Here is a 26,780-nt window from a genome sequence, read left to right as displayed (position 1 = left end):
CTTTCAGAGTGTGTGGATGGGAGAATCGAGTCATTTTTGTTTGTTCAACCTGCTGGATGAACGAAAAGAAAAGATAAATGATGCGTCTATGGGTTGCCCTAGAGCAGTGTCTCTCAACCTTTTTTCATCAAGGCACCCTTTAAAATTATGGACAATCTTGAGGCACCCCAATATAAAATGTAAAAAAACCTAAACTAATAGTTTTACATAACTCGGCAACATCTACACATGTAGGACTCCTAAGAGATGATTTATTTTTCCAAAGCAAATACACCTTTGCACGCTGGTACTGTCTAGTATTCCAATGTTTCTCATCTCTGTCAATCAGCTAATGTGACCCCAGTACTGATGGGTAGGGGTAGGGAAGGGGCAATCAAAGCTGCTGTGCAGGCACCCAACTTCCTCCTTATTAAGTTGATGATATCATTGGTTGTTAGCACGCCGGTAGATGGAAGGTAGTAATGGTTCACCATGAAAATCTTTGGCTTTGGCCAGGCAGGCTTGATCCTTCCACTGGCTTGCATGCAATTTTTAGGCATTTGGCCAAGGCACCCCTGAAGGCACCCCAGGGTGCCTGGTCACCCTGGTTGAAAAATGTTGCCCTATAGTGAGAGACCTCACTCATTTTACTGTGGAGAAGCAACATTGTCACGCTGGGACAGGAAGAGTGTACAAAATGTTATCAGCTCACAAGAATTCTGGCAGGTAGGTATTTTTTGCACTCCTCAAACTTATAAAACAAAATATGTTCAATCATCTATTTAAAAGTCTGAAAGAGATCAGAGTTAATTGTTAGGATTTATGTATACTTTAAAAATAAACTTTGCTCTAATTACAAGACATGTAATTGTTTTAAAAATAAGAGATATATTGGGGATTAGTAAAACACAATTAGAAAACCGTCACCTTAAAAAATAACCCATTCAGTTTAAAATAGAAATGAAAAGCAAAACATTTGTGTATAGTTATAAAAAACATTATAAGTACCCCCCCCCCCTTTTTTTTAAAGGTGATCACTATCCTCTGTTCTCAGCTGCATAAGAGCTGGGGAGAGAGAAACAGTAGCACACTGATTTTCCCAGTGAAAGGCTGTTCAGGGTTGGTGTGTCAGGACTGATCATTGGAGGAGAGCAGGCTGAGTTCCAGCACAGAACTGACTACTCTGTGCTCTTGTCCTCAGTGTGGTCAGTTTTTAATAAGAAAGCAGAGGTTCTGGCAGGAACATCATGGGTTTCACACAAAGTAGGTAATACAAAGAGAACAGGATATTTCTCATACAAGTACATGGTACAGGAAGCACATATCAGGAATGTGAAATGTTGGGTTTATATATACTTTAAGCTGGGTACACATGGATCAATATTCAGCTGGTTCAGCAGTGACTACTCTAATTTCAATCCATGTATAGTCTCTCTGTTAGACAGAAGCCAATCAATAGATCGGCTTCTGTTGAACAGGACTGCTGGAAAACTTTGTTTAATTAGCCAGGCTGAAGTGCTGATCGGTGTATTCTGACAGAAGAGAGTCCCTGCTGTCAGAATACAATGTCCTGGTGGGGCGGATTCCTGCATCTGCATCGTTTCTGTGGATGAAGGAATCTGTTAGTTGTTTTTCGTTCTGCCCTCTGTCTGAACACCAAAAAAACTAAGTGTGTACCCAGCTTCTTTTTTTTTTTTTAGTTTCGGACAAACTGAGAAAGAGTTAGAGGCTCTCTTGGTATTGTGTTGCTGTATCTGAAACCATTGGTGAAATATTTCCTTCACTTTTTGTGTATTCCACAAAATAGATAACAACCAAAATCTATTTAAGGGGATAAGGTTAGATGAGGACTTCTTTAAGGTTTTTTTTTTTTTTTTGTTCTTTCTCTGTCCTTGTTGGAAAGGCCTGCTCACTTCCTATGTGGTCACCAGGACAGGAAGTGAGGTGAAATCTCAACAGGGTCAAAAATAGAAATAAACACCTGACAGAGGAAAGAATCCTTCCACATATTCCTCTGTACACAAGACTTTTTGTATTATTAACTACATTTAAAAAATGGTCCCATCCAGCAAGTGAAATCAGTCAGTGAAGTTCTTTTAATGTAACCCATGTACTGTACATGGCAATGTGAGAAATTCTGATCAGTTCAACTTTTCTTGAAGTGCAATGTATGTATGACAGTCTGCATAAGTTTCAAATCCAGTTACTATGTGATGCACAAGCCTCATAAACTAAACAAAAAACTTCTTTACCTCTCCTGGCTGAGCCAAACCCTTCTTCATTTGTGTCTCACACTCTTCCCTCCCAGACACTGCAGCTCTCAGTGGGAGTGTTTCAGCAGCAGAGGCAGTGCTTTCAATCCAGCAGTGATAACGCTGATAGCCATGCCCCCTGCTTCCCATTGTAGTGCAAGCAGAGAGTGGCAACTCTGCTCTGAATTTGGGTGCAGTGCTGCATCGTTGCCACACCATAGGAAGCTGAATTAGTTGGACTTCTCTCGTTGAATCAACAGGTATTTGTGAGACTTTTACAGGGGGTCTAAGTGAAAACTAAGCGCAGCTGAACTTGTAATTGAAGCCTAAGTGTAGTCAAAATAAAAATGGCTGCATGCTGTATTTCATTCCAGGACACAAGTATTCTGGGTCCTGTTGAAGATGGAACCAAGAAGCCTCAGATCGACAGCAACAAAGCCAACAACTACAAGATTGTCAAAGAGGTACTATTCTCATTGTTAGAATTAAAGCATTGTGGTTTTTTTTGTAGTGGGGTAAGGATTTTTATCACCAGTAACATTCCATATTGACATTGCAGATTCTGATCCGGCTAAGCAAGCTGTGTTCACAGAGTAAGAAGGGCCGTAGCCAGCAGCAGAGACTTCTGAAGAATATGGGAGCACATTCCGTTGTTCTTGATCTTCTGCAAATTCCCTATGAAAAGGTATGTACTTCATCAAGCAGATGCTGTTACCACCAGAAACTGAGGTTACAACTTGGAGTTCATTGACTGCATAGGGGTCACCCTTTAGGAGCCAAAAAGTACATGTATGTTTTGGGTAAAAGTGGGATTTTCCAAGGGCACACATACTTGGCAGAAACATAGTTATTGCATTTTACTAAGCAAAGTTGGCAATGAGATGAAAAACTGATCCCAGTTTGTGCTAAGAGCTTCATTAGACAATTTGTCTTCTTTACTTTTTTTTTTTAATCTAGACTGACGACAAGATGAACGAGATTATGACCCTCGCTCATAACTTCCTACAAAACTTTTGCCGTGGGAACCCACAGAATCAAGTCCTGCTTCATAAAAACCTGAACCTCTTTCTCACGCCAGGGGTAAGAGACCGCAACATCTCCAATCACAAGATAAGGATGGATCAGAGTTAAAGTGAATCTATTTTTTGTTATTAAATTCTAAAAGTATAAGTTCTACTTAAAGTGGTTGTAAACCCTTACATATACCCAGTGAAGTGACTGGCCTCAGGTGATACACAAATGAAACAAAGCCTCCTGCATAAGTTGTACCTGTTTATCTTCTCTTTTCTACATCCGTTAAAAGTGCAGAATTTATAAAGCTTGTCTGAGAGTTCAGAAAAAAGGGAGTGGAGAGCTGAAATTATACACTGCAGAGCTCAGAGATGAGAGCTGATTGGAGGGAAGGAGCACAACCCCTACACAGCTCCCAGAAACAGAGCTGAGGCTGTCAATCTGCTGGAGGTCCCTCCCTTGTCACCATTTTTCTTTTGGTGTCAAGAAAACTTATCAGAAGTGATTCATGCTGATAGCAGAGGAAGGAAGCAGCAGACAAATATGACACTTAGTGCTCTTAATTGAGACAAGTACACACTATAGGGGAATATGCTTTGTTCATATTTCATGTCTGAGGTTTACAACCACTTTAAAAGCAGACACCATTCACTTAATCTCCAAACATTCTGCATTAATCAATGACCAATGCGTTACAAGAGCCTACTGCTTGGTTTCTCTGTAGGATGAGATGACACCCAGAATGTTGAATTAAGTTGTAGTATTTTTCTAAAAATGTTTCATGAGGTTATACAACATTTTGTAGTCCTTGTACATAGAAATGGTACTTAGTACAATTCTGTTTTAACATTTCAGCTCCTGGAAGCAGAAACCATGAGAAACATTTTCATGAATAACTATCACTTGTGCAATGAAATCAGCGATCGCGTAGTCCAACACTTTGTCCACTGCGTGGAGACGCACGGCCGCCATGTCGAGTACCTGCGTTTCCTGCAGACCATTGTGAAAGCGGACGGGAAGTATGTGAAGAAGTGTCAAGATGTTGTGATGACCGAGGTGAGCATATTTCCTCTTCTGCACCCTCAACATATTTTACTCATGATGAAAAATAATCAATAATATCAAATTACCTTTATGTAAAAGATTTTCTAATGCCTTTTACTAATATGTATGCAAAAGCGAAGAGCATTGGTTTTAACTTTGTCAGGGAAGTAAATATGGGGGTCCGAAAATCCAGTTGTCACACAAATGCTCTGTGGAACTATGCTTGTCCAGCCAATTTACCCCAGATCCTCCTAGTCCCTGTCTAGATAATGCCTGTGCATATTTTTCTTTTATATTGTTCCTGTAGCAAGAAACAGCTTTTATTAATCAGTGTGATGTCATCAACAGGCCTAAAATTCTTGTGCAGCTGCTGGTAAGTTAGTTCCTGTTGACATAGGTCTGCCCCCCGAACTACATCTCTCAAGAGCCATTTCCCTACACACAGTTAGTGGGAAAGCTCTCTATACGTAGGGCAATAGCAGTGTTGTGCTACAAAATAAATTAATGTATGATTGATTTGGAAATCCCAAAACATATTGTATACTAATCTTTAATACCGATAAGAATGGAGGACTTTACATCCAACTTCCTTACCAATTCATTCTTCTGTTGCTCCACCCCTTGTTTTATACACTTCAAAATTTGCCCTATTCTGCTGGCAGTTTGATTTTAGATTTAAGCATCCAATCATCAAGATGTCTTGGCAGATGTGTGTTCCAATGACAGCCTAGTTGCCCTAGACCCTGGCCCATGTTGGGGATGCAGAAATCCAGCCCTGGTGTTTCAAATTACTGAATCTATTCTCTATTAATAGTTTAACGCTACGTGAGACATTTACACAGGAATTCTGACATTGTTCACAGACTGAGGGAATTATTAAAAGTGAAGAAGACTGGTGATTGATGCTGCTGTAATGTTCTGATTAATATGTAATAATCAGAAACCTGATTTATTAAAGAACGTCACATCACCTCTCCATCAAAAGTCACATTCATCTCTTTTCATAGGGCTTTCTCTATGCTCCCAGTAAAAAGCCTACAGTAGTCTCCTCCCTCTGGGAACAAGATGGGTAAATAAATGCTATTTAAAATCAAACATAAAACATACTTTTAAAGTAACATAATTTTAAGTACCATTATCCAGTCTGTGCAAAATGACACTGGGGGTGATTTATTAAAATGGTTGGTTTTTGTGCAGAGATGCACCAGATTTTGCACCATGCAGTTTTAGAAAATACCCTCCACTGTCTCTTTAGAGACAACTAATTGCCCCCAACCCATTTTTTGTTTTTTCAAGAAAAGTTATGGCTTTAAAGCGTATCTAAAGCGAATAACAGAAACGTAATATATTGCAGCTTACCGGTCTTTAGATGTGATGACTGCATTTGTTTTTTCTCTTTTTTTTTTCCTTTATTTTCACCTGGTGATCCTGTGAAAACATACTTCCTGTCAGATTGCTGAATCAACACAAGCGATGTTGATGCAGTGATCTCTCTTGCTGTATCTTATGCCCTGTACACACGATGAGAATATCGGACAAACGATCGGTCGTTTTTTTTCGCCTGCTAGTCTCACATCGAAAGGGAAAAGGTTACTAAAGATACGAAAATTTTCCTATGAAAGAAAAGAAATTCAAAAGTGATGTCATGTATTGCGTTGTATTTGTATTGTATTTTCAGACGACTACTGTACTGATTATTCGAAAATCGTGCAATCTGGTGTCGTACAAGAAAATTTTTTGCGCTTGTCCCTTCAAATATTGTTGTACAATTGTTGTGATCGGCTCTCGAAAGCTGTGTACTGACGATCCGATTATCGGACGGTCGGTCCTTTTTCGTACGATTTTCTTATAGTGTGTACGAGGCAGGGGCAGACTGACCATTTGGAAACTCGGGACTGCCCGAGGGCCCAGGGTCAGTAGGGGGCCCCATGAGATGCCCCTGGTACCTTTTTCATAGACTTTTTTGAGTTTGGGTAAGGACACAGGAGCCCCATGATCCCCTATTGCCCGGGGGCCCCATGAGTTGTCAGTCCGCCCCTGGTACGAGGCATTAATATTCTGACAGTGACCACTTTGTATTCTGTACACTGATCAGCACTCACAGCCATTGGCTGCAAGTGCTGATCAGATGCTGCTTTTCCAGTATGTCCCTTCAACAAAAGTTGGTTGTTTGACTCGCTTCTGTTGGACAGACAGCTGTACACACTGACAGAAAGTTGGCCAGTACCTGCTGAACCAACCGATTTTTAGTGTGTACCCAGCTTCAGACTGGACGTCAAACGTCTGTCTTTGTTTATGGAGGTGGAATTAGTAATTTATGAAAGACAGATAAGTTTGTTTTATTCTTGCAGTTTATCTCACAAGTAGTGAAAGCTATCTGAAAGCTAAAATCAGGCTTGCAGAATCAGTGCTTGCTCTGTCAGCTCAGCTGTCAGCAGGAGATGCCAGAAACCAGATTTATCCTACTGACCTTTGAGTTGGACATATCCTTGAATCCTTCCAATGCTTTTGGAAAAGATGAGACACATTTTACCTATATAAAGTTGGCCGGTAATTGCTGAGCGGTTACTTCACACCCAGTTCACAGCAGTCTAAAAATTAGGCCGGCCAGTTTCCTATCTTCTCCCAGAACTCCGAGAGTTGCACAAAAAACGTTAACTTTTCTTTCTCAAGCAGCCCTATCCGCCGCTGAATGACATGTAATATTCAGCCATCTTGACATAAAACTTCCAGTTTCTCCGCTAGCAATTAAGATGACTGACATATGACACCAGATATCGCATACAGTTATGCTAACTAATTTCTTTTTTTATTTTTTCAGACTCGCTCTCCCCTTTTTAAAGATTAATAGTAAAAAAGTGGTTTTCTAGCTCTTGCCAAAAGCGGACGGTTTTGTAGCAGATGTAGACAAAAAGACGTTGAGGAAGAAAAAAAAAAATATCAAGCTAATGAGTCAAGGATGGAACAAAAAAAAACACACAGTGCCGGTTGCCATAAGCGCTGTAACTTTTTCAGAAGGAATTGAAAACTTCTTACACAGATAACCTTTGTTGAGCGCCGAGTTCCTTTCAACCTTTTCATTTGGCGCTGAAGGTTGATTCACCGTCCTTTTAACTATTACAAGACTCGAATTTACATAACAATTCCTCGCCATTAGGCTCCGTGTGGCTTTGTCAGGCGCCCCTTTGCCGTAGTTATTACTAAATTCTATCTTATGGGCTGTTTTGGTTTAATTATAGTCTCAGCCTGAACAGAAGTTGGTTTAAGGGAAAGCTATACATTATACAGACCTGTGTTCTCAAACTTGTAGAATATGAGAATTCTACATGTTCTGCAAATTGGAGTACATTGTGCCGATCGCATCAGACTCTTTCCCACAGGAGCTTACAATCTAGTTTTCATAACACACTTTTCTTCTCTTTAACCCGAACACTCATGCTTTAGGTACCCTTAACTTTAACCATAGCACTAATGCTACCTGTAACCCTAACCTTCCTTGTAATCCTAACACTTTCTATTCCTCCCTCTAACCCCAGCATGAATTTTCCCTGTAACCCTAATACTAGCCCTCCTTTGTAATCTCAACATTAACCTTCCATGTAATTCTAATACTAACTCATTCTTTAACCCTAATCCTCCCTGTAACCCTCATTTTATGTAAAATACTATCACTAACTTTCTCTAAAATCCAAACATTAACCCTTCCTGTACCCTATCATTAACCCTTGTTGTAATCCAAACTTTAACAATTTCTGTAACCCAAACATTAACAGTCCTTGTAACCTGAACATTACCAATCCTTGTAACCCAAACACTAAGCCTCCCTGTACCCTAGAACTAACCCTCCATGTAATTCGAACATTAACCCTCCTGGTAACTGAAACACATACCCTCTTGGTAACCCAAACTCTAACCCTCCCTTTAGACCGAATGCTAATCCTCCCTATATTACTAATACCCCCTATAATGCTAACACTAACCTTCCCCATAACCCTAATCTTCTCTGTAATAGTAGCACTAACCCTCCCTGTGAACGGAATGCTAATTCTTCCTTCTTTAAATCTAACACTAACCCTCCTTGTAACCCTCACCTTTTGTATAATACTAACAATCACCCTTCCTGTAGCCAGTACATTAATCCTCCCAGTAACCCCAACACTAACCTTCCCCCAAACCCAAACACCAACCCTTCCTGTTATCCGAACACTAATCCTCCCAGTAACCCCAACACTAACCTTCCCCCAAATCCAAACACTAACCCTTCCTGTAACTCAAACACTAACTCTTTCTGTTATCCTAACACTATTCCTCCCAGTAACCCCAACACTAACCTTCCCCCAAACCCAAACACTAACCCTTCCTGTAATCCTAACACCAGACTGTCTGTAAAACAAATGCTAACCCTCCCTATAACACTTAACACTAAGCCTGCTTCCTAATCTTCTGTGTAATACTAACACCAACCCTATCTATAACCTTAACATTAACCCCTCCCTGAAACCCTAACATTAAACCTCCCTTCAACCCTAACATTAACCCTCTCTGTAAAGTGAACATTAACCCTAACACTCCCTGTAACCCCAACTTTCTGTGTAATACTAACACTCACCATCCCTGTAACCCTTACATTAACTCTCCCTGTAACCCTAACACTAACCCTTCTTGTCATACTAATGCTCTCTGTAACCCTAACACTAACCCTTCTTGCCATACTAATGCTCCCTGTAACCCTAACACTAACCCTTCTTGTAATACTAACACAAACTCTTTTTGTAACCCAAACACCAACACTCTCTGTAACCTTAACACTAACCCTAACAACAAGTTTTCCTGTAACCCTAACATTAACCGTCCCTGTAACCCTCACCCTAACCCTCCGCTATGTAACCTAAACCTTATGCTTACAAACTGACTTATCCTGCACTGGGAAACTCTGTATCAAAAAACAACTCTTCCTATGCCTAAAGATACCAGTACAGTTATCCCAAAGCTGAAAACTACTGAAGAGATTACTGAACATTTAATAGCATAGGTTATACTTGGATATTTATTTCTGGTACTTTTATAGTGCCATCAATTTACGCAGCACTTTATATATATATTGTACATTCACATCAGTCCCTAACCCTCAAGAGGTGTACAATCTAAGGTCCCTAACTTACATTCATACATACACATACTAGGTCCAATTTAGACAGGAGCCAATTAACCTACCAGCATGTCTTTGGAGTGTCGGAGGAAACCAGAGTAATTGCAAAGTTTGTGATAGTTACACACAACTGACCAACGTGTAAAAACACTGACATCATCTATAAATTATGGTTAACTTTGATTACAAATTAAGTGGAACAGCTAGCTTATCAGTTGTTAGCTAACACCAACCATTCTTGGAATTGATCTTTATTTCAGCTCATCAATGGCGGGGAAGATGTGCTTATCTTCTACAATGACCGGGCCTCATTCCCCATCCTCCTCCAGATGATGTGCTCTGAGCGAGACCGTGCAGACGAGAGCGGGCCCCTGGCATATCACATCACCCTGGTGGAGCTCCTGGCAGCCTGTACGGAGGGCAAGAATGTCTACACTGAAATCAAGTGCAACTCTCTCCTGCCCCTGGATGACATTGTCCGGGTGGTGACACATGATGACTGTATTCCAGAGGTAGGCCATAATTGTCCTCCATTTAAAACATTAACATTGACCAGAGCACAATGGCAACCATTTTGGTGGTTGACTGAGGATTTAGCCTACTGGCTGGCTAACTATTCAGTCCTTTGCGTGATTTATATGGCTTCAGATTCCCTGTAGAAGAACAGTCCTATTTGCCACTGCATGGTGGTATACAACAGATGTTTGCTACCTTGCAGCACTGGTAATCAGTTCCCATCAGTGATAAACTTTATGTGGAGTTTATATACATGTTTCTAGTAGGCAGTCACCTTCCATCTAGAATCAGTATATAGAAAAGTGTTTTCCTAACATGGGTTATGTTTGGTAAAACCTAGAAATAGAGATACTGTTAGATAGACTACTGATTGATTTGATTCACTTTCCTGTTACTGTAGTTGTCAGGTGCACCAGAGTTTGACCCCTCTCCTCAGTGCACTCTGTAATCTATTAACCTTTCTTCTGGACTACAAGTCTGTGTAAGTACACTAGTGATGAGGGGCACTGTGGTATGAGAGCTAGAGCCCATTCCCACGAGTGCGGCTTGTAATGTGACTTTGGGGTCCAAAGTCACATGATAAGTTGCACCCCATGTTTCCCAATTAGTTCCATTCATATCTGTGCAACTTCAAGTCGCAGCAACTGAAAGTAGTTCCTGCACTACTTTGGTCTGACTTCAATGTAAACCCTTCAAAGTTGCATGAAAGTCTCACCTGAATGATATACATGCGATTTGTATGCGACGTTGTACAGTAGAAACAATCATCCATGGTCAAAACTAAAGTTGCACCAAAGTCACACTCATCCAAAGTCGCATCAAGTCACGACAACGTCACATCAAGTTGCAATAAAAATCGCACAATTTTGAAGTCGCACAAATGTGAATGGAGCCTTAAGCTAAGTACACAGAGGCCAAACATCGGACGGTATCAGTCGGTTCAACAGAAACCGTCTGACATTCGGCCTGTATGCACGTTTGCCCAGCTTCTGTCAAAGAGGCATGACCGAAAAAGATCTGGCGAGCGCTAACCAGTGTGTTCTGGCAGGAGGACAGTCCCCTATCAGAACACAATAGCACAGCAGAAGAGTGCTGTACTAACAACGCTTGTGATCTGTGTATGAGGCTTAAGAAGCAGCAAATTTAGCTGCGTGTGTTTGGGGTGGGGGGGGAGGGTGTGTTGGTGGGGATAAAAAGTTGTTAGACTTCAACTGGCCTTTAAGATCTCAGTTTCAAAGTAAGCGACATATCTGTGGTGTTGTGCCCACTTATTGTCCTCTCTTCCTAGGTCAAAATCGCTTATGTCAACTTTGTCAACCACTGTTACGTGGACACTGAGGTGGAGATGAAAGAGATTTACACCAGCAACCATATCTGGAAATTATTTGAGAATTTCCTCGTGGATATGGCGAGAGTGAGTTACACCGTTTTTACAAGCTAAAGAGCACTGACACTTCACTGTCCAAATGCAACTAAGCTTAACTGCCTAAATATACACAGCACTGATACAGTTCTCGGTTTGTTTCGTTCCAATCGAAATTCGGATGACATTTTTGTTATTATTAGATTCGGATGTAACTGAATTTCCAAATTACAATAGTAACAAATTTAAATGAATCCGAAATAACAAAACAAAATTTCATCTAAAATTCAAATCAAATTTGAACTGAATTTAATAAACTAAATCAAATTCTAAAACAAATTTTAAATTCAAACATATTGCTGGCTATTGCCGGTTTCCTTAAAGACTATGTGTATTAGTGTTAGCATACAGCCGTCTGCCGAAATTCAAATTCCGAAAAGAATAGAACAGAATAAAACAGAATAGAATATAACAGCATACAATAGAAAGTAAAGGAATAGAAAAGAATAGAATAGAAAAAAACTGAATATATTTGAATAGAATAAAATAGAATATAGCCGTCTTCCGAAATTCAAATTTTGAAAACAATAAAATAGAATAAAACAGAATAGAATAGAAAAAAGTACAGAGTAAAACAGAATAGAATATAAAGTAATAGACTAGAAAAGGATAGAGTAATACAGAAAAGAATAAAAAATAAAGGAATAGAAAAGAATAAAATTGGTAGAAAAAAAGTAATAGGATAGAATAAAATAGAAGGAAAATAGCCATCTTCCAAAATTTTAATTTAGGAAAGAATAGAATAAAGCAGAATAGAAAATAAATGAAATATAGAATAGAAAACGAATAGAAGAAAATAGAAGAAATATAGCCATCTTCCGAAATTTTATTTAGAAAAGAATAGAATAAAACAATAGAAAAGAGAAGAGTAAAACAGAATAGAATAGAAAATAAAAATAGAAAGTATAGGAAAAGAATAGAATAGAAAACAATAGAATAGAAAAAGAATATGGTAGAATAAAATAGAATATAACCGTCTTCTGAAATTCAAATTTCGAATAGAATAGAACCAGCTATTCTTCACAATGAATTTGGATCAATTCAGTATTTTCAATTCAAATACTTTGAATCCATTGGAAAAATTAGAATCGAAAATGAAGAAACAAAACTAAACAAAGCAAATTTTGCTACGAATACACTGTGTGCACAATTATTAGGCAAGTGATTATTTTGACCAAATCATCATTTTTATGGATAAAATGTCCAACTCCAAGCTGTATAAACGTGAATGCCTATTGGATTTAAGCATATCAGGTGATGTGTATTTGTGTAATGAAGGAGGGTGTGGCCTAAGGAGATCAACATCCTATATCAACGTGTGCATTATTAGGCAGCTTCTTTTCCTCAGGAAAATGGCCCAAAAAAGAGATTTAACTGACTCTGAAAAGTCAACAATTGTAAAAAGTCTTTCAGAGGGATTCAGAACTCTTGAAATTGCTAGGAAATTGGGGCATGATCACAGAACCATCAAACGTTTTGTTGAACATAGTCACCAGGTCACAATAAACGTGTTGAGAACAAAGAAAAAATCTAATTAACTGCCAATGATTTCAGAAGAATCAATTGTGAAGCTACCAGGAACCCATTATCCTCCAGTGCTGTCATATTCCAGACCTGCAACCTACCTGGAGTGCCCAGAAGTACAAGGTGTTCAGTGCTGAGAGACATGGCCAAGGTAAGGAGGGCTGAAACCCAACCACTGCTGAACAAGACACATAAGTTGAAACGTCAAGACTGCTAATAAATATCTGAAGACAGATTTTTCAAAGGTTTTATGGACTGGTGGGATGAGAGTGACTCATGACGGAGCAGATGGATGGGCCTGTGGCTGGATCAGTAATGGGCACAGAGCTCCACATCGACTCAGACACCAGCAAAGTGAGTGGAGGTGGGGTTCTGGGATGAGCTGGTATTAAAAATGAGCAAGTTGGACCTTATTCGAGTTGAAGCTGGACTCAAAATCAGCTCCCAAAACTACTGACAGTTTTAGAAGACAGTTTCTTCAAGCAATGGTACAGGAAAAAGTCTCCCATCTTTCAAAAAGACTGATATTTATGCAGGACAATGCTCCATAGCATGCATCAAAGTACTCCACTATGTGGATAGCCTGTGAGGGCCTTAAAGATGAAACAATAATCACATGGCCCCCTTCCTCACCTGACCTAAACCCTATTGAGAACTTATGGGCTCTTCTTAAATGGGAGATTTACGGTGAAGAAAAACAGTACACCTCTCTGAACAATGGCTGGGAGGCTGTGGTTGCTGGTGCACATAAAATTGATTGTCAACAGATCAAGCAACTGACAGAGTTCATGAAAGGAAGGCTTATGAGTGTTATTGAAAAGAAGGGTGGCTATATTGGTCACTGATTTTTTTTTTTCTTTAAATGTCAGAAATGTTTATTTGTAAATTTTGAGTTTATTATTCTCACTTTTAACAGATGAAAATAAACAAGTGAGATAGGAAAATTTTCATTTTTTCATTTAGTTGCATAATAATTCTGCACACTAATAGTGGCCCAATAATTGTGCACACATAGATTCTCCTAAGAAAGCCAAAACCTAATTTTTACTTTCTTTAAATATTCGGGTTTGAGGTTTATTAACATTTTTGATTGACCGAGAACATTGTAGTTGTCCAATAATGAAATGAATCCTCAAAAATACAACTTGCCTAATAATTGTGCACACAGTGTACAATGAAAAAAAAATGAGTAATTCAGTGAATCAATCTGAAATGAAGAAATGTTTTACTTCTGAACTTATCTATTCTCTGTTTGTGTCATCAGCCTGGCAGCACTTATGAGATAAATCAAGTTTATTTTTTTATAAACCGCTTGCAGATTGCTTGAAGTCATTATGACTGACCGCAAGTTAGCATCACTCTGATAGGCTCCATGGCATCTTATTTTAATAGAATGCTTTGTGTCAGGACTCTTCCACACAGTCAATGGTAACTGCTTGTTAAGTCTAGGGTGCGTATGAATATGGAGAGAATATGGACAGAATACTTGCCACATCACCCGCTCTAGCAGGCTCTCTTAATCTGTGCAACCTAAGAGCAGCGCTCTTAGATGCTGCCGGCAGCAGCTATACTTCAGCTTCCTTGAGGTACAATGCAGGGTTTATAGCCTTGCATTGTACACAACACGGAGGCTGTGGAGCCTACTCCCATCTCCTAGAGGAGAAGAGTGCTGAATTCCCCCAAGACTTAGTCCTCATGCACACTGGACGTTTTGAGAACGCTGGTAACGTTAGCTGTGTCAAGACGCGTTAAAAACTTGATTTCCCAGCTTTTTTAAGAGTTTTTGCATTAGCTTTTAGCAGTGGTTTCCCGCATTTTTCCGTGTTTTTTTTACCAAAAAAAGTCCAAAAACAGCTGTTCACCGCGTTTTACCACGTTTTTCAGCGTTAGAGCATTTTTACAGCTAAAAAACTCATCTAGAAACCCACTAGTTTTGGGGTTTTTTTCCAGGCAAAAAACATCCCTGCCAAAAAACGTTGCTTACAGTCTATGTGTGCATGGACACATAGGATAACATGCTGGGGGGTTTACTAGCTGTAAAAAAAAACCCATCAAAAGCCACAAACAGCCGCTGTAAAAAGTCAAGTGTGCATGAGGACTTAGTGAGCAGTTAGCTCTTTCAGTGCGTGGTGATGTGTGTGTGTGTGTGTGTGTGTGTGTGGGGGGGGGGGGGGGGGGGGCGGCACTGCAAGGGTGCATTTTGAATAATTCCCAGAGTTCAGTTTTACCCCTTAATTACTGTAGCCAAAATAAAGCAACATATTGTATTCGTGAATCAATTTTAAAATTAGTTTAGGGTGAAGTTTTTTTTATTGTATCTTATTGGACCAGTAGAGACTCTTTGCACTTTGTTTTATTGTGTGTACCTTGTATTTTTTTTTTCATTAAAGGTCTGTAACACAACCACGGATCGGAAACACGCAGACACGGCTCTAGAGAAGTACGTCACTGAGGCCGTCATGAACATCGTCAGTGGATTTTTTAACTCCCCCTTCTCAGATAACAGTACTAGTCTTCAGGTGAGAGGGGATTAAAATAACTGTCCATTAATCGGTTTGCCACTTCAGCTCTCATACACGTATATGCCTTTCGGTCAAAGCAGGTTTTACATTTCTACCATGGGCCTGTTTATTTGGTGATAACTTTGTCATTACGTAAGATAACAAAGTAATTTAAGGGTTTTTTTTTTTGGGGGGGGCAGGTTTCTTTTGGCAATATTGCTTTCCAAAAATTATTTTATATTCTAGAATCTATAGACAAAATTACTTAAATATTTAAATATTGTGCCTTTCCCAAGTGTTTAAAAACATTTACTGTACATTAAAAATATATGTTTTATTCAAGTTGTTTCAGTTAAAATCACTTTAAAATAACCATATTTTTTCTGCTCCATAAGATGCACCTGACCATAAGACACACCTAGATTTTAGAGGAAGAAAACAAGATAAAAAATTTTGAACCAATGTATTGCAGACATAGTACAGGAAATGACCAGAGACTGCGGACATAGTACAGGAGATGACCAGAGACTGCGGACATAGTACAGGAGATGACCAGAGACTGTGGACATAGTACAGGAGATGACCAGAGACTGCGGACAGTACAGGAGATGGCCAGAGACTGCGGACATAGTACAGGAGATGAGCAGAGACTGCGGACACAGTACAGGAGATGACCAGAGACTGTGGACACAGTACATGAGATGACCAGAGACTGTGGACACAGTACAGGAGATGACCAAAGACTGCGGACACAGTACAGGAGATGACCAGAGACTGCAGACATAGTACATGAGATGACCAGAGACTGCGGACCTTTGGGGGAGTTCCCCCCCCTCCCTGCAGTCTTGTGTGACGCGTGACAAGCGCAGCGCTTCTCGCGCATGCGCAGTGGGCACCCAGCTGTGAAGCTGCTAGCTGTCACAGCCGGATGCCCACACTGAAGATGCCAGTGCGAGGTAGAGAAGATGGCCGATGGAAGCAGGACACCGCTGGACAGAGGAACAAGTAAGATGGAGGAGTGGGTTCTTCTCCACAATGGTGCCGAGCGGCCAGCCCGGTATTCTAACATGGCGGGTGGCGGCGGGAATACTGGGACGGCCACTCTATATTCACTCCACACGACGCACAGACATTTTCCCCCATTTTTTTGTTGGAAAAAGTGCGTCTTATGGAGCGAAAAATACGGTATACTGTACAAAACATTACAAAGTTATTTTAAATGAACAAATTTTGTTTTTTTACATTTTACACACTTTCTTGTTTTGCCACAGTGAAAAAAAAATCAAAACTTAAATATTAATGATTTAAAAAAATAGAAATACAAACAGGATTATTAGGGGTTAAAGTGTAATACATTTTATTTTAAATTACGTTATTTATTTGTACATTTTTTAAGTGGTCATGTGCAGATCAAAATTCACACTTTTGATCTACAGATGAATGAAATAGTAAATACAGTTCAAGAATACATTGATACCTTGGGGTTGATCTACTAAAACTGGAGCTTGCAAAATCTGATGTAGTTCTGCATACAAGCCAATCAAATTCCAGGATTTTTTGTCAAAGCTTAAATGAACAAGCTGAAGTTAGAACCTAATTGGCACCACATTTTGCACTCTCCAGTTTTAGTAAATCAAACCCATTGTATTTACTCAGTGGCACATGCAGGCTGCCTGCAAGTGTCATTTTACACATGGGTGGCTGCATTTTTATAGCCACTCCTACTTTGTAATAGAAAGCAGTTGCCAGCAATAGTAGCGGGCAGAGACAGCAGTGGGAGAGGAGCTGGACATAAGAGATGCTTCCTAAAAAGTTTGTTGAAGTTTTTTAGAAAGTATGTTTTACGTTCAGAATCCTCACGTGGTTAAACTAATAGTGGGGTCTTAGTGAGGCTGTGTCTGGAATCAGGTGCAAGTTTCCTTTAAGGGCCAGTTCACACTACATGCATTTCATTGTGCTTTTTTTCTGCATCAAAAACACCCAGAAAGTAGGTTATATGGTTTTCAATGTCATATTTCACATCAGTGCTTGCAGTTGCAGTGCGTTCTGGATACAGACAAAAAAGTAGAACAGACTGCATTTTTCCTGCACAGAACTGTACTGGAATGCGGTAAAACACATAAACGCACTGGAACACACCAACAACGCACTGGAACTCACATGTCCCTATTTAAATTGAAGAAAAAGAGAGGGGGAAAATATGAATGAGAATGCGTCCAAAACGCCCTGGAACACACCACAAACACGCATGCAGAAATGCATCCGAAACGCATCTGGACTGCGTTTCTATAGTGTGAACAGACCCTAAGCCCCCGGTCACATCGGGTGCGATTTTGAATGTGATTTGCATGCCAGGCGACTTGCAATTTGTATGCCAAGTCGCACCCTATTGTCCGCTATTACTTGGTCGGAGCCGCACCGATTTCTAAAGTAGTGCATGCTTTTGTTGCGATTTGCATAGACATCTGTGTCAGATGTCTTGCAAATCACAAGGAATTCGGCAGGTCACCCCATTTTGAAATTGTGTGACATCACTGTAAGTCATTCGATTTCAGTATCGGCTTTAATGTGACTGGGGTGTAATAGTTATTTTCTTCTTTCTGTCTCCTGGATATGTCTCTTAATACAATATTGTCACTAGTTCCTTTTCAGTCTATTGCTTTCATTTTGTGAAATGTTAAAGCAGTTATGAAAAAATGACTATTTTTCATTGTGTGTAATATATATGAATGTGATTCAGGAACAAAATCAAAATATCTATTAAGGCGGTAAGTTTTTTCCAGCAGTTCAACGTGATTGAGTGCGGTTAGTTACAGCTGAGTGCATGTATGATCTAATGAGCCTCTGTCAGGTTTATATTGAGCTTAGTGTGTTTAACGTGTACATGATCAAGGAATAGGATTTAAACTTGCATTCTAGTTGAGTGAATGAGCAGTTTATATATTTATATTCTATAGTTTTATGGGTAGATGTTAAAGGAAGCTTGCCTTTGTTTTGAAGCAAGTATGGAAGCAACAGTTGATTTCCCCACTTCAAAAATACAAGTTGCCTGTCTGTCATATCAATTCCAATACTTTTAGATTTACTATCCTGTAAAAAGGGGTCTTATCTATTTTTTGGTCTGTTAAATTGGTTCTAAAGCCAAGACATTTTTTACCTGATATATATTCCGTGCATTGGGGTAAAAAAAATATCCCAGTAGCAGTATAGTCCCCCCCCGCCCCCCCCTCCAAATATTTACCTGAGGCCTTACTTGATCCACCATTGTGCCCACCTGTAGTGGTTCTCTCCCCTCTCCCTGCATTCACAGGACAGACAATCAATCAAATATTGTGAGAAGGAGGTGTTGCCGAGCCACTCTGTGTGCTTCTATGGATGCACACAGCCGGTTCCAGAAGTGAGCCTGCATGTCTGCCCATAGCAAGTGGCTTGCTATGTTGGTAGACACAGAAGAGGAGAAGCTGAAAGTACTGGTGGGGGACCCCAGAAGAGGAGGTTCAGAGATGCTCTGTGCAATTCCATTACACAGAGCAGGTAAGTATAAGATGTTTGTTATTTTAAGAAAAAAAAGTCTTTATAGCTTCTTTAAGGTGTGCTGCCAGTCCATTCAAAATGAATGGTCTTCCTCAAAGCTGAACTTTACGCAAACAACTAAAAATGTTTGTTTTTTTTTACTTGGCACAAGGTTTGCATTTCTACTTTTCCAGTTCCAAGATTTATGCAGCTCTGCCAAACATCACAGACAAGACTAGAAGACGAGATGACCTGACTTTCCTTTGCTGTGGTTTCACTTTCAATTTGGTCCACTCCCCAGCCTGCTGGACAGTGAAAGGAGAAGCAGCAAGCTGTTGAGCTCATCTCTTATTACTCTGCTCTCTCCTCCTATCAGCAGGCACAACTGACTTGCTTCTTATTCTGCTTCTTTCTGTCCCACTCTGGTCTTTGCTGTACAGTAGGCTGCAAAAGGCTGATAGCCAGTCAAATTCAAATACTTACAGTACCAACTTGTATCTCTTATATCTGCCTGATGTTCAGCTTCAATGCACTGTAACATATTGCATAGTGTGAATGGGCGCCTATTGTTCCATGTCCATGTATCAGGAGTTACTTAAGCCACTGGTACTGCATGAGAGCCAGGCAACTAGAATTTTCAGAAGGATACATAGGTGACCAGCAGCAGCCTCCATGCTTCCTTAACACAGGATTCTTTTAACTAGTGGTGCTGATATCTGACATCTTTGCTCTCCCGCATCTCATCACTTAATGCTGTCCCGAACCTCCCTAATTCCTCTCACCTGTCAGACACCTGGGCCGAGGCCATTGCTCATTTTATTCCCAAGTTAAATTCTTCCCGTCTCCCCGATCATTGTCAGGAGACATAATTGTCCATGTTCTCACATTCCGATCGGTGATTTATAAAAGCCAGGCAATATTTAAATACATTCAGGACCACGGAGCGGTGCACGATTAATGAACAGCTGGGCACATCTATCAAGACTCGAAACATGTTCGAGGAATACAGATTCTCACTCAAGCTCGTTAAGTCTTTTCCTGATTATCAGCGATTAATTAGGAGACTGAGGGTTTAAGAGAGAGCAAAAAAAAAAAAACAACTACTTTTGGATAGTAAAAGTTTTTTAGTGTCTGATAATCTGAAATACTTCTTGTATTGTGGGATTTGTTCTTCACCACGTCATGAGATACAGTGCTATGCATTCTAAATAGAACCCCCACTCCCTTTGCAAACAGATATGTGATGAATTACTGGCAGAAATGGTACATGCATCTTTTTTTGGTGCTTTCTGGCATTAGGTAGCCCGTTCAAATGAATAGACTGCCTCCTTACACTTACCAGTCTTGTCCCTCTCCCAGCCTGCGACTGGACAGTGAATGGAGGAGGAGCAGAATGATGAGATTATTCTCCATCACTCTGGTCTCACCTCCTGCTATTATGACCCTTGTGTGCACTGAAGCACAATTGATCTGACTGCTTGTGCTGCTTCTGCCCCCAGTCTGAGCTGTGATGTACAGTGATGTCAAGAGGTTGGTAGCAAGTCACATACAGGTACACTATTTGCATTAAAAAATGAATTTAACCATTAATTAATGCATACAGAGGTGCACTAAATTGTGATTTTATTACTGCCTGACATTCAGTGGGCCCATTCACACTTTTCTTCGTGTTATGTGAATGCGCATTGTGTCATGTGGCAATTCACATTGTGTTAAGGCAGCCTATTTTTGAATAGGCTACCAATGCACAGAAACAGACCAAACAGTGGACATTGTGCATTTTTTTTTGATACAGCGTGTTACTGTGCATCATGGTGCTCTGCAAAGCATGTACATTAGAGTTGTGTTACCCTAGAGCAGTTTCTCAACCCCAGTCCTCATGGACCCCCAACAGGTCATGTTTTCAGGATTTCCCTCAGATGAAACAGCTGTGGTAATTACTAAGGCAGTGAAACTGATCAAATCACCTGTGCAAAATAACGGAAATCCTGAAAACATGACCTGTTGGGGGTCCATGAGGACTGGAGTTGAGAAACACTGCCCTAGTGTGATGCTGTGCTATTTAAAATGAATGGCAGCAACTGAACCAACTAAATTACAGTGATGCATGATCGCACATAGCCTACATTGACATGCATATTACCGCACATACTCTCAAAGGTGTGTTTCATCCCTAAGCTATTTACCTACCTGCACTAGAATCATCATTTTCCCTTCTCATTGAGGGGCACAGTGGAATTCTTGATCTCTGACCATTAGGGTAATATTTCCTAATGCTGTCTTTTCACTATCCCAATGGTCAGAAATCAAGATTTCCGCTGTACCCTTCAATGAACATGGAAAAAAGTATTTTATGGTCAGTACAAAAATCATATTTTATACTTTCCATTAAGAAAAAAGGTGTATTTTCACTTTAAGTGTCCCATATATCTGGGTATGCATTGTATATCCTGCAGGTGGTTATAATTTAAGCTGTAAAATGGCCGCCCTCATGTCAGCCAGCAGCTATTGGAGATGCTTCAGAGTAATCGCTGAGATTTAATGCGCAGATGGTGTATTTCTTTGCTTTATGTCTCCGCAGACCCACCAGCCCGTCTTCATCCAACTCCTCCAATCCGCCTTTCGAATTTACAACTGTACGTGGCCGAACCCGTCTCAGAAATCCTCGGTGGAGTCGTGTATAAAAACACTGGCAGAAGTGGGTGAGTATGCGAACAGCTGCAGGAACACTTTACCTTGATGAATGGAGACGGCCGCATGGATGAGGATTCTGTCTGTGCTTAATTGCAGTAGGAGCCGAGGGTTCTTCATGGAAAACTTCTTCTAAACTTTCACCACTTTTCTAAGAATACTGAAAGAGCTTAAAGAGTACCTGTCAGGTTGTATACTGAGCCTTGTGTGCTGTGTATACACATGCAGTCTCTCCATGCCCTATTCTTCTGTCCATCACAGCTACACAAATGCTTTAGAATTGGTTTTGCAAGAGCCTGCCTCATGACATTATTTAACTGTTCCATTTTTTTGGTAATCATGCTGCCATTGCTGATTAATATGCAGTTATATATTATTGTGCCTGGCTTCAATTTAAAACCTTAAAGCTGAATTCTAGCTTTCTGTTACTTTAAAATAGTTTGTTTGGACCAAGTTGATCCAAATTTTACTAACAGGTGCATCAGCTGTGAGCACTGCATAAAAGAAATGTAGCATCAGTAACGTACAGTATACAACGCTGTGTTCCAGCAGCAGGATGCAGACTTCCTATCTTCTCTTCCAAAACAAAACTAGGTCTGTCTGAGCTTCGCCCAGCCATTTACAGGAAGCCTTGTATTTTTTGAATGAATACAAGGCTTCCTGTGATTGGCTGAAGTGGAGATTGTGACGTCAACCACCGCACCACCAATTAAAGGAAGCCTTGTATTCATTCAGAAAACACAAAGCTTCCTGTGAATGGCTGAGCATTGTTCAGCCCAACTTTATTTTGTTCCAGGAGCAGGACAGGAAGTCTCCATCCCACTACTGGAACACTGCAGCAGCATGGAATTTCGATGTGTGGCCCTGTCTGTTGACGAGAAGGCAATCTTTAAACTGGCTTCTGTTGAACGACCAGCATTTGATCAGCGCATGCAGCTAATGGGCTGCACTACTGATTATTGTATTCTGATGGCGAGAATGCAAAGACACAGCAGGGAGGGTTTCCCCATCCACCTCGATTGTGTAGATGGAGAAATTGGTTCAGTTTTTCTGTTCAACCAGCTGGCTGAACCAACAAAACTCCAGCCATTTTTTTCTTTTGGGTGGGGAAGGGGGGGTGGTGTTAGAGGGGATGAGACTATGCTAGGGAGATTTTCCATTAATTCTCTATGATACCCATGAAAAATATGAAGGGAGATCAGTTTCTCTAGGGCCGGAAGGCATGGACAACAATATAATTGTCAGAAGTTTTAGTTCTCCCCTAAAATAGTTCTCTTCTAAAATGATTTTGTTTTGTAGAGTAGTGGAATGCTAGAATCTCTGTCCAATTTCTATTTCTGTCTGTGTCTCTGTTATAGATTTTCCCTCACTTATTTTATGGTTTCACTATTCTAACAGGAACAGTAAATGAGAGGAAATCTCTCTCTATCCATCCCCACACCTTAAAGCTGATTCTTCATCTGTTTATATTTTGCGTTCCCTGCTTCATCCCTCCGCTTTGTCAACATGCTAATGACATTCCTAAATAAAACCTAATTATTTTAATTAATACAGTACCTTATTTTAGACCCAGTGATGTCATCACTGGGTCTCTGTGCTTCTCTATACAGTGCAGGCAGAATATGTCTGGTGGGAGGTACCAGAAAAATGCTGTACTTAGGTTACCTGAATGCATCACAGTACCCTGCCTCAGTACTCCCACCCAAGAACCCTCAGCTCTGATGCAAGCAGTAGGCTGACTTTTGGGAGGAGTAAAATAAATGGCAGAATACCTTGATGGACAAGTGTTAGTTTGGAGCAGTAGGTGTTCCTAGAAAAGTTGTATATGCATCCACATTCCCTAGGTAACACACACGTGATGCTGAGTCCCCATCATTGAAAGAACTAAAATCAAATTAATAAACAGTAGCAAACCAGCGACATTCATACTGAGGAGGAGAGGGCTAGATGATGCTGGACATACTCCAGCCAGGACATACTGTAGGTCAGTGGTTCTTAACCTTGTTGGAGGTACTGAACCCCACCAGTTTCATATGCGCATTCACCGAACCCTTCTTAATTGGAAAAATAAAATATGATTTTTAAAATTCAAAACATAGGTATATATTTATACATAGGTGCACAAAATGAACAAAACCGTTAAGAACAAAGAACAAAACCATTAAAACATGATTTTCACACAAAAACATAATAATGAATATTTACTGCACGAATCATATGAGTCGGGTGTGGGTCTTCACCTCTGCCGAACCCGCGAGACTGACTCACTGAACCCCTGGGGTTCGATCGAACCCAGGTTAAGAACCACTGTTTTATAGTAATTCATCCCCCATATAGTAATTCATCCCCCCTATAGTAATTCATCCTCCATATAGTAATTCATCCCCCATAGTAATTCATCCCCCATAGTAATTCATCCCCCATATAGTAATTCATCCCCCATAGTAATTCATCCCCCATAGTAATTCATCCCCCATATAGTAATTCATCCCCCATAGTAATTCATCCCCCATATAGTAATTCATCCCTCATAGTAATTCATCCCCCATAGTAATTCATCCCCCATAGTAATTCATCCCCCATAGTAATTCATCCCCCATATAGTAATTCATCCCCCCTATAGTAATTCATCCCCCATATTAATTCATCCCTTATATAGTAGTAGTAAGTAAGTAGCAAGTAGTAAGCCAAGTCCCCCCTGTGTCAATTCACTTACCTTTGCTCCGCGCGTTCCTCTCGCCGTATTCCCGCGCCGTTCCGGTCTTCAGGGCGGACTGTGAGAGGAGCCTAGCTCCTCTCACATTCGTCACGCTGCCCCGCCTACACACATCCTGACAGCCAATCACTGGCTATCAGGATATGACTGGCAGCGAGACTGGCCAGTCATTGCATTTGAGCGCGCTGCCCTGGCTGTTTTTTTTTTTTGGATCACGCTGCAGAGTCCCTGCCGCCCGAGAGGAGGGAGGGGAGCGGGCGCCCGGCACACAAGAGCCGCATTAAAGCGTGTAAAGAGCCGCATGTGGCTCGCGAGCCGCGGCTTGCCGACCACTGGGCTAAGCGATGTTGCGTGACCACCTGCAGCCAATGATGGACAAGCGGGGCATGTCATCACGAATCATATGAGTCGGGTGTGGGTCTTCACCTCCGCCGAACCCGCGAGACTGACTCACCGAACCCCTGGGGTTCGATCGAACCCAGGTTAAGAACCACTGCTGTAGGTTCTATCTACACTACTGCAGCTTCTAATGCACACTGTGCGAAGCTCACAATGTGCAGTGAAATCACACTTAAGAAATTTCAGTACAGGAGAGGAGCCTGTACAGCTGTGCAAAACTGAAGGAAAGGTTGGAGCTTAGCACTTCAAAGTGCTATGTCAGTGTCCTAATGATTGGAGAACTTTGGTTCTCGGCCTTTTGGCTAAGATCAAGTGTAGTATCTGTTCTTATCATTGTCCAGTGGGGGTGCTCCACGGTCATTCTAGCTTTGCGGGGATGACTGGTTGTATAGTACCCCTGCTGGTATGATGGGGGTCCTGACGGCTAGTACAGGTTGGAACAGAAACCGAGGCACCCACAGGCTGTTGGGACCCAGGAGTAGTTCCCCCTGGAAGACCGGAGGGGCCCAGTTTCTCCTGATTTGAGCGGATCTACCTTGTCTGGCCAGGGGCCAAGAAGGCAGAAAGTCTGCGAACCTAGTGCCCCCTGAGTGGTCGCCTCAGGGGTGCTCTTAGTAACACTTGGGTGTGGGACCTCAACGTGTGAAAAGGCACATGGTCACTGTGTTCAAACACTTTTTCTGCACAGCGTCCTCGGGACCAGGCCTTTTGGCTAAGTTTGGAGCAATTTTTGCTACAGGCCTCAGGGCCTGGTCTGTGCATAATCTGCACAACCACTTTATTTATTTATTTATTTATTTTTCTCACAGGTTTGTCACTTTCACTCTTATGTGTGTGTTTTATTTCCTCACAGGATAGAGGGTGTGGGTCCTCGGGCCTACCCTGAAGTCTAAGGGGAGGATGTTTGGCCTTTTGGTTCCTTCCTCCCCTGTCCCTAGGGGGTTTTCTCTTCGGGAGAGCCCCCTGGCCAAGTACTGTGTGGCTGGCTTCGGCTGGCCGCAAGGAACAGTGGTCCGCCAGGCCTTTTGGCTAGGTGGACCAAATGGGAACCTTGTTCCTGTCAGGAGCTTCGTGCCCCGGGGGATCAGGGTAGAGGTCCATCCCCTTCGAGGGAAGGACAAAGCACACCCCTAAGTGCACTTTTTTGTGTGGTGTTTCGCACTTGCACGTTTTTTGTGATTCACTTATGGGTTTTTCGTTAAAAAAAAAAAAAATGATTGGAGAACTTGGTGATAAAATGTTTTCCTTGTGTTTTCCCCACCAGCAAAGAACCGAGGGATAGCAATTCCAGTGGATTTGGACAGCCAGGTGAACACGCTTTTCCTGAAGAGTCACACTAATATGGTGCAGAGAGCTGCCATGGGCTGGAGGATGAGTGCGCGCACCGGGCCCCGCAAAGAGATGCTGGGAGGTCCAGCCTGGGATTACCGCAACATCATTGAGAAACTGCAGGTACTCTTGATATAGCTGCCCCAAAGTCTGTGGGATTGACAATATTTTCTTACAAAAATGATTTAATTTTATGCAAGATATAAAATATCAAGACATCTAAAAAAAGTGCGCTTTTTATTGCTACACTAAAAATTAATACAGAAAACAAAAATACATTTTTTAAAAATATTAATGGTTACAGAAACAGAAATAAGAAAAATCAGCAAGAAGGAGTTAATTAGGGCTGACTAGGGTAAACTAAGGTTTTTTTATTTATTTATTTTTTAATCTAAAATAAATAAGTCATGCAATGCATCTGTGATTTTATTTTAGGTGGAAAATTTGGGCTTACTTTCTGTTCTATTTTCAGGATGTTGTGGCCTCATTGGAGCACCAGTTTAGTTCCATGGTGTTGGCGGAGTTCTCAGTCCTTGTTGATGTTCTTCACAGCCCCGAACTTCTCTTTCCCGATGGGAGCGATGCACGGATCCGCTGTGGGGCCTTCATGTCTAAGTAGGTCTTTTCTTTTCTTGTGATGGATAATTTCTTTTTATCTGTGATGCTGGGATTGTTTGTTTGTACAGAACATTTGGTTGCTTTTCCACAGGCTACAAGATAGAAGTCTTTAGCA

General features: G+C 41.0%; 1 protein-coding gene and 1 pseudogene across 4 annotated transcripts in view; both read left to right on the top strand.

Annotated features, from left to right (window-relative positions):
• Positions 1 to 26,780, top strand: part of ITPR2 (inositol 1,4,5-trisphosphate receptor type 2) — a 464,180-nt gene that overhangs the window by 242,727 nt on the left and 194,673 nt on the right. For all 4 annotated transcript variants that reach the window (XM_089671685.1, XM_089671684.1, XM_089671687.1 and 1 more), the window contains 10 exons: positions 2,606 to 2,695; positions 2,791 to 2,916; positions 3,189 to 3,311; positions 4,098 to 4,298; positions 9,696 to 9,947; positions 11,240 to 11,365; positions 15,289 to 15,417; positions 21,494 to 21,614; positions 25,983 to 26,170; positions 26,520 to 26,662. In XM_089671685.1, coding sequence (XP_089527811.1) covers positions 2,606 to 2,695; positions 2,791 to 2,916; positions 3,189 to 3,311; positions 4,098 to 4,298; positions 9,696 to 9,947; positions 11,240 to 11,365; positions 15,289 to 15,417; positions 21,494 to 21,614; positions 25,983 to 26,170; positions 26,520 to 26,662 — 1,499 coding nt within the window. The remainder of the gene's footprint in view (positions 1 to 2,605; positions 2,696 to 2,790; positions 2,917 to 3,188; positions 3,312 to 4,097; positions 4,299 to 9,695; positions 9,948 to 11,239; positions 11,366 to 15,288; positions 15,418 to 21,493; positions 21,615 to 25,982; positions 26,171 to 26,519; positions 26,663 to 26,780) is intronic.
• LOC149467346 (U2 spliceosomal RNA) lies at positions 25,001 to 25,118 on the top strand (annotated as a pseudogene).

Source organism: Staurois parvus, unplaced genomic scaffold (assembly GCF_062004578.1).
Source record: "Staurois parvus isolate SC_StPar_1 unplaced genomic scaffold, SC_StPar_1.0 ptg000114l, whole genome shotgun sequence".
NCBI lineage: Eukaryota > Metazoa > Chordata > Amphibia > Anura > Ranidae > Staurois > Staurois parvus.
This window is presented reverse-complemented; position numbering and strand designations above follow the sequence as displayed.